Genomic DNA, 13,028 nt, shown 5'->3' with positions numbered 1-13,028 from the left:
GTAACGTAGTCCCCAAGAAAAGAAAATTTGAAGCTGCGTTTCGTGGTCTTATGGTGCTGTAGCTCCAGGAGGTCCACGCGACCCCATGGTAGGGCCACGAGGGGGAGCGCATAAAGAAGCCTCGAAGTCTGCCGCGGTGGAATCTGCTCTGCTTGGAGGCGCCAAACGTGCATTGTATACCACTGCACGCAACAAAGGCACATTTAACCTTGCCGTTTATACCGTTGTTACCGCGTCCAGAGAAGATGACAGCATTCATTAGCGATCTCAGTGTTATTCTTACAAGAAACAGTGCTGAGGAACCACTTGGTTTTCCCAGTTTCTCTTCTCGAGGACACTGTCTTTCTTGCGCTTCTTGTGTCCTGGCGTGTGCGTTTCATGGTGTACCTGGTAATAGTAGCCACCTGGCGTAACGGCCGAAGTGGGAGCTTCAACCGAAACCGTGATTCTGCGGTTACCCCGAAGCAACGTTTCGGCAGCGGAACACAACTGGCATGGCCGAGTTCATAAGTTGAAGCGTCTCTGTCAAAGTGGCCGTATTTTTACCAGCACGCACCTATCGTCTATGCCCATCCTTGGCAATAATACAACTCGTGTGTCGTAATGATCGCATGAGGTGGGCTGACTGAAAAGTATTTATTTCTAGGAATCAGGTATCTATTGAGTCCCCGTTTGCATCCCTTATACTTGAACTCTTTTGGGCCGAACCGGTAACCATTAATATTGGACAGCTAAGCTGTTAAGGGTTCCCCAGGGTCGTGTCCGCGTGTAGAAGAAAACTATCATCATCAGTATTTGCTTTGGCTCCATTTGCGTGGTGGTTTCCCGCCAGTTGTGCCTTAGCACAAGTGTCAAAACAGATGATGAATGGTGATGAATGGCCCATTGTTATACCGTGTGCCACCGCCGATGCCTCTTTCACAAGTGTCGCGATACTCGGCTGCGGCACGTCACACCAGTCGTTGCGCCCCTTTGTCTCTGACGTAGAGATCGCGCTAGCGCTGTTATCAGCAGTTGTCCTTTGGACTCGTTTAACCACATCTTCCAGGATCCTGACGTCAGGATCCTGATGATGCCGTGCCGTGTCCCGCGGCTATGAATACTGAGGCTCATACGCTAGTCTATGACGTTGGAGCGGACTTGAGGCAGTAATCGCACTACTTGGCCATCGCACCGGGCGAAAATAAACGCCGGTGTCCTTGCTCTGTGACGAACATGCCTGAGACGCTCAATATAGTCAATAATGATATTACATAAATTCAATATAGCAATATTCGCTATGGCAGACCTGCCATAGTCACAGCTTCGCTGGCTTCCATCTTTAGAACAGTGGAGGGGCTCTGATTTTTTTTTCGGTTTAGGTTCAGTTCGGCTTCAGGGACGTTCTAAAAATGTCGCTTCGCGTTCAGGTTCAGTTACAGACAAAATTTCCGTTCGGGTACTGTTTTTGGTTCGGGTTCCCATTCAGTTCGACACCCCGGTGTTGAATACTCGGCACTTGCTTGAAGCGAGCAAAGGTGAGTATTTAGGGATCCGATTTTAGTCTGTCGATGCTCGCAGCTTTTCCTCAGTGACCATGTGGTATAACAACACTTTTCTGCGCTTGGAAAACCTCAAGCCTTTGTGTTCCCGCGTGCCAATCAATTAGCCAACCCACGTGCCATATAAAACAATATAGTTTATGCATGCAATACGTACGTGTGTGGCACTAAACGCGGTACTAAACGACTGAATTTGAGGATCGATCATTGCCTGCATCTGAAATGAGCCAGCCGGCGACAAGCGTCACACAGCATTGAATGCAACGCCATGGCCTTCCTACTCGCCTCCAAGTGCACGGCAGACAGAGCGTGTCGATGGACAGTTTTGCTTCGTGTGAGTCGGAGGACAAACATGTCGCTGATTTCGAAGAGATGACGTATCCGGGGACGCGAACAACGTGTTAGAGTCTCTGCGCATGCCCTACCGAAATCCTCTTTCGGCCTTTGTGTATATGGGCGCTGTCGTCCTCGTCATCACCATCTCAGCTGTCGTCTCTCTTGCCTTCACCAACTTCTATTTCATAAACGCGTCGAAGCTGGCCAGAATATGACGCACCAGCTTGATCCATCTCTGCCTCCTCTTCGAATAGTAAAGACAACGCACTACGAGCGAGAGAAAGGAACTGCGTCCGATAAGGCGACGCCTACGCGGAGTCACCACGTCGTTCGTGGCGCCAACGGTGCTCCGCGTTCGCCGCTGTGAACTTGACCCGTTGACACGCTTTTCTGACTCCCGCGTCTTTCGTCTACGCCGGGTGCGGCAATCCCAGCGTCGTCGACGTTTTCATCAGCCGACTGTTGGCTGCCCTTTTCTAACAAGGACGCGACGAGGAATGGGCTGCATGCCGCGCGTGGTAGTCGGCATTGTGCTGCGCGTACGCCAATGCGGATGTCGCGCGTGCGTACACATGTAGCTGCGCGGCGTGGGACTCTCGAGGGGCCGGCGCAATTACGGAACGGCTAGGGTACAACTATGTCGCCACAATGAGCACCTCAAAAGCACTCGCAATAGCTGTGCGTCCGATCGAGCTGAGCACGCTATGCGGTGGTGTAGATTATACTTTTTGCCGATTAATAAAACCACGCGTGGTTTCCATTCATTCATGTAACGAAGTTATGTAGTGTGCGCAATAGCGTTCCACGATCCCGTGATGATTCCTTGTGATGATACGTCGCAACTCAAAGGTAGACGGCCAACAGCTACTGGCCACATACGGGGCATTTATTACGAAGCACAGGATCAAATTGAATGCGGCCGCACTTGGTTGCTAACGGGGCGAGGCATTAGCTTGTACAATATAAAAGACTAGCTTTATTAGTTGGGACGCCGACTCTTTTTCTGCTTTTGGGTCATAGCTTCCTTTCCAGCTGAGGCCAACAGCATCGCTAGGCAGCTGGCAACCTTTGGCCTTTCCCTCACACCGATGCACGAAAAAAGCGTGAAATCGGTGCTGAAGCCAAGCCGGCACATGTGCTTGACCTAACGAACATCGGCTACAATTTCGTACACGCTGGCTTACAGATTCTGCAATGGCCCTAATGACTTCTCTTGGCAGAACACCAATATTTTTTGAGCGCCTTGAATGGTGTGCCAAATGGTACCGTGCAAGAATCGTTCAAATTCTGATTTGCCAGGGATCATCCCATCGGTTCCTATATCGCCAATGACACGCTTAGAACTCATCTTCGACACCTTTTCCGACTCACTCAACGCCTTGATTTTCTTTCAGAGAGTAGACCACATGTAACATTTTCTAGCATTGTAGTCTCCTGCCGTTCCTCTCTTCCATCTGATTTCACGCCTGCAGCAGGATTACCGTGTCCTTTGGGATGTCTCCGACAACCACAAGTGCGCCTCTCCATTCCAAGATACGCAAAGAAATCGGACTTGCCGACTTGTGCCCTGAAGCAAGCCGCTCTGCATATACGGGTGATATCTACTCCTATCGAGTTAACATTTATACAGATGGCTTTTCGACTCTAACCAGCTCTACTGGTGCGTGGTGGATATTCAGTCGACGCCAACCTGCAAGAAATTCAAGATAAACCAGGTCACAACATCGACAGGGTTCGAACTTGTCGCCCTCCGCATAGCGCAGTGTTTTATGCGCATCAGCAGTCACGAAATCACTGGGCTATGTTCTGTGATTCAGAGGCAGCCCTGCAATCTCTCCTATCAGCTCTATGTTGCGGCCCACATGAAAAATTGGTGGCAGAGATACGATTACACTACCTTCAAATGGTGGGCAGAGGTCACAGTATTTCAGCGGTTACCTCGACATGCAACATCATCGACAACGAAAGTGCCGACAAAGCTGCCCGTAAGGCACATGGCGAATGGGAAAGCACCTCGATCCCATTGTCGAGAACGCATGCAGGTGACATCTCAGTGGTCTTGCCCATGTTATCAAACTATGAAAATGGAATACACCACATTGCACCAACCAGCGCCTATATGCCGTGGCCCCATCCATGCATGAAATTACAACTTTTGCCCGGCTTTATTCGACGGTAAGAAAAGTTACCGTGCCACCACATTGACTAGGCGTTTCTTTCACGAGCGCCTCCTCATTCCTAAATGGAATGGCGGACAGTGTCGGTAGCATTTGCAGCACCACGTGGCATAGAAGAAACCATACGTGACAGCCCAACATACTGACATGGGCGAATTGCCCTTCGGCCAGCTTTAGGGCGCTTAGATGACGGGCCTCTCACAGACAATAAGGTCTTGGGACTGCGGCTTCGCGTACGTCTGCGATGTATATAAAGCTATAAAAGCGCTGCTGCGATTCTTGAGATGCACCAGCCTCTGTGACCGCTTTGATGAACCGAACGTTGAACACTTCCTTGTGTGTGCATCCGTGCAAAATGTAATTTGATCTGTTTCTCCTCATATTTCAATTCCCCGTGCAGGGTGTATACCCTAACGGGCTCATATCCAACGCCTACATAGCACAAGGACGGTGCACTTCGATCCGAGATGTCATGCCCCCTTGCCCGACTGCCACAGAAACTAATGGGGAAGCTCCGGAGTAAGCCGCGTGGGGATTTGGACGTCACCGTTTTCGTCACGTCGGGCTTGGCAATGGAAATATCGGCCCAAGTATACCATGACGTCATAAAGCAGAGTGCGCAGGCCTGCTATCTAGAAGGCGTTGGCTCAGCCTGGCTAACCCAAATGTCTTTCCCTTAAGACTACCCTGTCTCTGTACTGCAGACTCTGCCGTATACTAGCTTGAGGTTCTTTAATCGAACAGTTCTTTTGGAAAAGGCCGATCCCCAGACTGTTCAGGCACCCGACGCTTCTTTAGCGGTAGTATTTAGGTGTTGGAGCCTCCTTTCCTGCCATTGGTTTCTGATGGCACTCGATGAAAATGTACGTTCATGTTTGATACGTATTCTTTTTATACGATTCTATTAATTTCTTATCCATATCGCCGGGTGGTCAAGCTCGGCAATAGCAAAGATAGAGTTTCGTGCGAGCCAGTGACAGTGGACATTACAGAGCACCACTCGCGCAGGTAATAACTCAGTGCCATCATTAAACTAACGGCACAATAAATGAACTTACGTGCACTATATTGTTGGCCACTTAATGTAGCACAGCCGAACGGCGCGTGTTCCTTATCAGCCGTGTTCCTCAATTTTTTCGTTCACTCCCTCATGTATGAAAAAAAAAATGTCACAGTTTCGCCCTAAGGGCGAAGCAATGAATGCGATAGCAACACAGCAATGTCATACGAAGTAAGGTTAGTGGCTTTGGTAGCAATATGAATTGTAGTAAACATGAGCTGATTAACTAAGCAGGTGTGCTGCGGCGTAAGTAGACCGACATGAAGAGAGACTCGATGACCACGAGAAGGCGCGTGTGAAACGGTGGTGTTGATGAGAAGCGCTGCCCGTGGGCAGCGCGTGCGAAGGGACACACCTGTAGCGCTGCACTGCCGATCCGGGCAGCATTGCATGTGTAGCGTGCGTTGGAAAATGTGGCCCGACTATTACTAACTGTGGTGTGAGCGCGCACGAATAAACATGAATAGATCACACTGAATGACTGCAGACAACGACTGTCAAAACGCTGGCAGCAAGCGCATATACGCTGCAGCGGGCGAAGGTACGTGCGGTCTATCGCTTCAACGGAAACTGAGCGGCGAATGCACAGTGCATAAAGGTCAGAGCCGTGGGGAGATAAGAGACGGTGCGAGCGAGCGACGAGCGCGGTTGTTGGCAGAGTAAAAGTGTGCCCCCCCCCCCCCCCCCCCCCGCTCCCTCCGGCGCTGGCTTCCCGCTTCCTTGCTTGCGCGTGGGAGATTGAGTGCGTTCGCTCTCCGTGATAGCGCGCGTCCCCGCACGCTTCCGCTCGGGCATACGGCGCGCGGCGAAGATTTTATCTATACGGAACCTCACGGCGACGGCGACGGCGACGCCGACGGCAGAAATCCGGTTGAAGTGTCCATATAATTGCTATCGCAATAAAACTAAGCGCTGTTGCTTTGTCTCTGCAACATGGCGCACCGTGGCTTTCCAGGTGGAACACCGATGATCTAAAGATTGCTGTGGCGCTGTTCTTCCAAGCGTCTCTTGTTTATTTTTTTCCATCTCGCAGGGCACCACAGAAGAGGTAACACGAATCAAGGCGGCGCGCAGCTAACAAGTGCAGCGAAGTGACGGCAGAAGGCGTGACGCGCCAAAGGGCGTTGTTATACACGAGAGGCTAAAGTCTACAGAGCGCTGCGCCACGAGTTGTTCGCGCCTCGCTGGTGGAGTAGTGCGGTGCACTCTTCTGGGGCTGCAGCATGAGTCAGGTGTAAACATCACCACACACGAGGGCTGGCCCGAGACGGAGGAAGAGCCAAGAACACGTCAGAGAGAAAAACGCAGCTGCGAGCTCAACTGCACTGTTTTGTGCTATTCTGGGGCTCCATTTATAAGTGGAGTGTAGTGGCCAAGAGCGGATGCGAGGCCGAGGTAGGTGACAACGGCGTAACGAGCGATGCGAAATGCAGTCTTCCAAAGGTGTTTCAAGAATAGCAACTTTGCTGGTTGCATCAGCGACGCTATCCACTGCAAGCCTGTAGCTGGCGAGGCTCGCTCCGGTTCGGTCTGCACCGTCCTGAGCTGTTGTTGCTTCGGGGAGTCTGCACGAGGAGCAGCGGTTGCGTGTGGGATGTTTTGTTTGGACTAGCAAAACATCTGGGAAGTCCGCGACTGCTTCTGAAGTAACGCGTTCCCCTTTCGCTAGCGTTGAATCGTTACGCAAGTCATTGTTCTTTTTTTTTTTGTTATAGCGACTATGCATACACAGCAAAATAATTTACACCTTTAAAAGTGAATAAGGGACTAAGCCGGTCTTACCCACACCCTTATACCCGAAAAGGGTGTAAGCATGCGAGTTATAGATAGGTTTACACCCTTATTCACTTTTAGTGTTGTAAATTGTAATGTAAATTGTAATGTTGTAAACCTTGAAGGAACGATGAGTAAACGAGACTCAACGGGCTCACCTGCGTCGTCGCTGAACGACACAACTGCGACTCGAGTGGCGTTTGGCGTCACCTCGAAGTACTTGAGAAAACTGTGCACGAAGCCGAGCTGCATTTCGAAGCCGGCCGCACCGACACTGCCCGACCGATCGAGCAGGAAGACGAGGTCGGTGTTGTTCGCATCCAGGCTCTCCCATCGCAGCCGACGAACGTCCGATTGCTGCGGGCCCTGCAGGCATTGGAAATCGTAGCTTACGCAAAAGAAGCGCCGTGAGCCAGTGGTCTGTCTACCCTCTTTGCCTGTCTACCCTTTTTCACCGCCTTGTAATTCACGTCTCCTCACTTGTTCTGTTGTTTTTACACACGAAAGCGGGCCACTTAAGTGCGCTACTATTTACCCCACCCACTGTATATACTTGTAATGACCGAATGCATTATCGCTTTGCTTTTCCTTTGTTCCACCTTGCTTATTATTAATTATTAACCATGTCTGATTGTATTTGTGTTCTCTGCATTTCTGTTGTGTCAGGTATTTTTCTTTATTGTGATACAGACTTGCTGTTAAGGCATAATTCTTCATGTGTATATGTGTATTATATGTGTGCTGTGAGGCCTGTGTTGTGTATGAATTGAAGCAGTGTTTTGTGGAATCTGTTATGTATCCAGCGGTCATAGCTGGTTGTCACACTGTAGCGGAGGCCGGCTTGCAGTAGGAGACGCGAGCGTTCCGATTGTAAACCAGTACATGTCCATATTAGGTGGTATGTATCTGCTTCCATCACAGGGACGGAGCAGTATGGACACGTACCAGCCAGTGGTAAATGCGACCAGTTCCACCTCGAGATCATAGCCGGTGTAAGCGCAACCCCGGCCCGAAGTCTCCTAAGCACAACTTCCTCCGCTCTAGTAAGGTGAAGGGGGAGGGAGCAGACACACGGTGGGATAAGATTGTGTCAGGTATTTGCCTGCCTTTATAATGCTAAAAGGCCAATGAGTGAAAATCCGTGGCCGATCGGTGATTTCGGTTTGGTTGAAAACACGAATGCTTTCTTAGCCTAATTTTCGACGGTATTTTCCGGCCGCAGTTTCAAGGTGTGGGACTTTCGAGAACGCTAATTCATATTGGCTGCGTTCATTTACTGCTTGTTTTTCTCGATAAGAAACTCTGGTCAAATTTTCGAGAACGCCAGAGTCGTCAGTTCCTGCACGCAGCCAGCTTAGCAACATCCACAACAAAGCACAACTTAGCGCATTTAGCCCGCAGAGTTCTGCTGCGGCCTGAACGAGTGGGTCAAACCATGGCCGCGAGTCATGGTTTGACCACCCATGTTCTATATTCACTGGGCCCATCAGGTGTAATCGGAAGCGGCGCTCTTACCGTGTCTGCTAACTATAGTTGATTATGAAGGTTGGGGTGAGTCTACAGCCAGCGACACCCTCTTCCGTTCGGTCTGAGGAGAGGGCCTTGGTTCCAACTGAGATCGCAGAAGGCATTTGTAGCACACACACACACACGCACACACACACACACACACACACACACACACACACACACACACACACACACACAACTAAATTCCCGTTAATTTAACATCTGCAGTAGACATTCTGAGACTTCCGCTGCTTCGGCTATTTGCGACATACACTGTACCATAAGCACCATTTTGCTATGGCACTCCAATTATATGGGCACTACAAGTCTATGTTTTATACCACAGCCTAAAATTCTGCAGTGGTAGCGGGGGGCTTTCCACCACATTGAACCGTACTGATAATTTTACAGTGTAAGCTGTTATGGGTTCAGTCCAATAGCCGTTTCGGTTCGCGATGGTGCCCGCCGCCTCGGCCACTGGCGGCCGTGTCCGTAACCGCTATCGCCGGAAATGCGAAAAAAATTACCTGGTTCCCGCCGGGATCGAACCCACGCCCCCTGTGTGGGAGTCGGATACTCTACCACTGAGCTACGCCAGCGTTTGCTGTCAGGCAGCGGAAAAGTGCCCTATAAACGCGCCTTAGGCAGGAGCGCAGGCGCAAACTACGAGATGCGATTCAGACGAGGCGCGCAATCAACGCTATCCCGAGCCTCCGTCAGTATGGTGGCGCCATCTAGGTGCCGACAATGGAACGACCACGATGACACCACGACGGCGGTATGACGACTGTAGGATGGCGATGGCATGACGACGACGGCGTGACGAGAGTCGGGTGATAAAGATGGATTGATGACGACCGAGACGGCATCACGATGACCCCGAGCACATACCTAGAGTGGCCCAAGCTGGTCGACAACTTGGGTCACTGAGTCGGTCGGTCGGTCGGTCGGTCGGTCGGACGGACGGACGGACGGACGGACGGACGGACCGACCGACCGACCGACCGACCGACCGACCGACCGACCGACCGACCGACCGACCGACCGACAGACCGACAGACAGACAGACAGACAGACAGACAGACAGACAGACAGACAGACAGACAGACAGACAGACAGACAGACAGACAGACAGACAGACAGACAGACAGACAGACAGACAGACAGACAGACAGACAGACAGACAGACAGACAGACAGACAGACAGACAGACAGACAGACAGACAGACAGACAGACAGACAGACAGACAGACAGACAGACAGACAGACAGACAGACAGACAGACAGACAGACAGACAGACAGACAGACAGACAGACAGAACGGACGGACGGACGGACGGACGGACGGACGGACTAAGATAGGCAAAGAATCCCATTCTGCATTTAACAAAAAGACAATCGACAAAATGATAACAAGTATAAGCTTGAAAGTCCCGAGCTATTGTACTGAGCGTCACAGAAACAAAAACGAGGTAATAATTGCGTAAATTTGCATACAATCATGACCTGCAGCTGGGCTCAATAAAGATGCAGCTACCTAAGACAGTAATCTGCACTCCCGTTTTGCTTTAACCTTGTGGGCTGTGAGAGACGCAGTAGTGGATGACTAATTTATAATACATGAGGCTCTTTAGAGTGCACCCGAAAGGCTGTGGAAGAACGGGTAAATTTATCGTAGTCCGTTAGATATTTGTATCCTAGCGAGTCTCGCCGCGAATCTGAAAGCTTTGTACCACTATAGATTTTATTCCGAGTCTACTGGCTGGCTCATTACAGTCACTGACCTCAGAGATATTTCTCGAACAAGGGCCTTGCCGCGCGTTGAGCACCTTGGACAAAACGTTTAGGGGCCCTCGGCGCAAGTTTGCATCGCGCGATGTGCAGCGCAGACGACGTCCCAAATATGTGCAAGGTATTAACTTTGTTCTTCCGCTTTTAGACTGTCAAAATAGCCACAAGCCACGAATAGCCATGAATATCAACACATGAACAGCCACGGGAAAGCCCTACACACGATCGACTACAAAGTGTGCAAACAGCAGCGGCTGCGGGCAGTGTAGCCTTAGAAATTTTGACAAAGCGGGCTTTCTTTAAATGGACATTATCGCACTAAGCCTGACTAGAACACTGGAAGGTCCGAGCTCTGTGACGCTGTCAATGTGTGAAGTGAAGTTGGCTTTATTATCATATTTAATTGCGATCGTATTATCGTCTGTTATTAGCATACACACACGCTAGTTGTGCTTTGATAACAGCGTATATTCATGCACACTCTTCATCTAGGGCAGCGCTGCTTCGACGTCATTTTGCGAGTGCCGCGGCGTGAATCTCAAACTGCGTTGGCGTTTTTGCAGCGTTGCCTGAGCGCAGGTTTATTTGCTCTCGGCTGCCATATGGAGAGCGACAGTTTTGTTTTCAAGATGACGGCACACTTGTGGCTCATCGCGGTGGGATACCTGTCTTTCTCGTCTTTGCGCGATGCTAACAACCACTGTGCAAGCTGAACGGAGTCCTTATAAGGCAGGAAGGAAGTGCATAGGACATGCGACAGCCTATCTCAAATTTCTTCTGTGACGAGAGTGTTTGCGTAGAGGTAAAAAAAAAAAAATATGACCACCCACCTGTGCCCAGATAGGGTTGTAGAGGATCCAGGTGATTAAGCACGTCTGCAGAGCCTGAAGCACCGACATCGTCTTTAAGCGGTTGCCAACAGCCTCGATAAGCTCACTGCCCGAGTGCTCGTCGCACTACAGACGCACAATATTTGTCTCCCCGGAGGAAAGGCGCGTGCGTGTGAAGTTGCTCGCTCGCGCGTTATCGCCGCTTCGGGTGCCTCTGGGACTTCTGTAATACAGCACCAGAGATTGCGGTGTCCTCATGGGTTGCAATATGGCCAAGCGCCCATTCATCTGATAACGCGCGCGAGGGAGTTCTGCGGGGAAAAAAGAAAGAAAACGAAACTGTGCAATATCTGTATGGTGCACCGTTGCGCTGAAAAGGCGGTACATTTTGAAGCACTCCTAGAGGCACAACGTCGTGCATGGCGTGGAGACACTTCTCGAGTAGTAATAGCAGGATGGGTGATGCTGCTGTGGTCACATCACAACTGTGAAATACAAAGATGGGAAACACGTTGATTGGTTCGTCTTCATACCAATAAATAAATAAATAAATAAATAAATAAATAAATAAATAAATAAATAAATAAATAAATAAATAAATAAATAAGTAAATAAATATCATACATTCGAAATAATTGGATGGCCATATCCTGTTGACGAATCTTGGAAAATATTATGCCTGGCTGGATTGTACACTAATTTACAATGTTAACTATACATGCAACGGCAAATGTGCCATCCGAAATGATCTGCATAACATGGCTGCCGTCAAGACAAGCCAACAACGTGAGAGAGTGCACAGGGAACGTGGCGCCCGCCTTATCTCTAGTGATTATGTAACACCTATACGATTCCAGCCGTATTTTACTGTTATCCACTGCCACAAAGCTTTATCCTCATTCACTTCTTAATTTGCACTGGGAAATGCTCAATAGTTCCTGCGCTATTTACACGTGCTAAATATAAATAGTCGTCATCGTCGACAAATTTCCTATATTAGCACCGCGTTACCACAATCCTCATCTGGCTTCTAACAGTAGTGATCAGCTAACAATAGTGCTCAGCACTTTCAATTTCTGTCAAACAACTCTCTTTATATTTTATTAGTTCATGCTGAGAGAAATTCCTTCGTTGGCTTCCCGTTTGTCGAGCCGAACCGCTTGGCTGTTTCACCCTCCGGGACATTACTGTAGACACTTTTCATTCATCTGTAACTGTAGATGCCGTTAAAATAACATTTACTAATTTGTTTCGCGGCATGTTTTCTCCACTTTGAGTCAATGTTTGCGAAAGTTACAGGAGCTTTTATTGCGATAGCAACTTTATGGACACTGCAAGCGGATTTCTGTCGTCGCCGTCGCCGTGAGGTTCCATATAGAGACCAACGGCGATGAAATCGTCGCCGCGCGCCGCATGCTGTATGCGCGAGTGAAAGCGCGCGAGGGACGCGCCCTTTCACTGGGAGCGAACGCACAGCTGAGAGCAAACGCGACTTCTCCGTCGCGCGAAAGGCCGGGGGCGGGCGGGAGGGAGGGGAGGCGACGTTTAGCTGCTGCACCAAATGCGTATTTATATAAAAACGTTGCGAGGCGAGAAGGTGGTAAAGACTTCCGACGCTGCTCGACGAGTGTCCCGTTCTGATCTCGTCGAAAACCCCCTAGCCGCTCCCAGAGGCACTGGCAACAGTCACCAACGCCGCGCGCGTTCGGTGCGAACGCGGGCAAAAACGCCGACGGCGTCGACAACAGTTCTGCGCGTTGCTGCTGCATGTCTAAGTTTGTACAGCTGAGAAAACTACTATCCTTACTCCGTATAGCTCTCTACTAATTTGCTATCGCAATTGATGCTTCGCCTTTCGGGTGAAACTGCGACATTTTTTCATGTCTTCACAACGCCCTGGCTTAATATCGCAAAGAACCTCTATAGTAGGGCAATTATTATTGCCAATTCCGGGCGATTGGTGGTACCTACTACAGCGTTTGCAAGGGCATATTCTATAACTTTTTATCGA

At 49.9% G+C, this 13,028-nt stretch overlaps 1 protein-coding gene across 1 annotated transcript in view; it reads right to left on the bottom strand.

Moving 5' to 3' along the window:
- The window catches only part of LOC119449364 (sushi, von Willebrand factor type A, EGF and pentraxin domain-containing protein 1), a 128,432-nt gene extending 117,224 nt beyond the window's left edge, over positions 1–11,208 (bottom strand). The window contains exons 1-2 of the mRNA XM_037712536.2: positions 11,018–11,208; positions 7,046–7,253 (exon numbers count right to left, since the gene is read on the bottom strand). Coding sequence (XP_037568464.1) covers positions 7,046–7,253; positions 11,018–11,086 — 277 coding nt within the window. The 5' untranslated portion in view covers positions 11,087–11,208. The remainder of the gene's footprint in view (positions 1–7,045; positions 7,254–11,017) is intronic.
- Between the last annotated feature and the right edge of the window lie 1,820 nt (positions 11,209–13,028).

Source organism: Dermacentor silvarum, chromosome 4, assembly GCF_013339745.2.
Source record: "Dermacentor silvarum isolate Dsil-2018 chromosome 4, BIME_Dsil_1.4, whole genome shotgun sequence".
Classification (NCBI taxonomy): domain Eukaryota; kingdom Metazoa; phylum Arthropoda; class Arachnida; order Ixodida; family Ixodidae; genus Dermacentor; species Dermacentor silvarum.
This window is presented reverse-complemented; position numbering and strand designations above follow the sequence as displayed.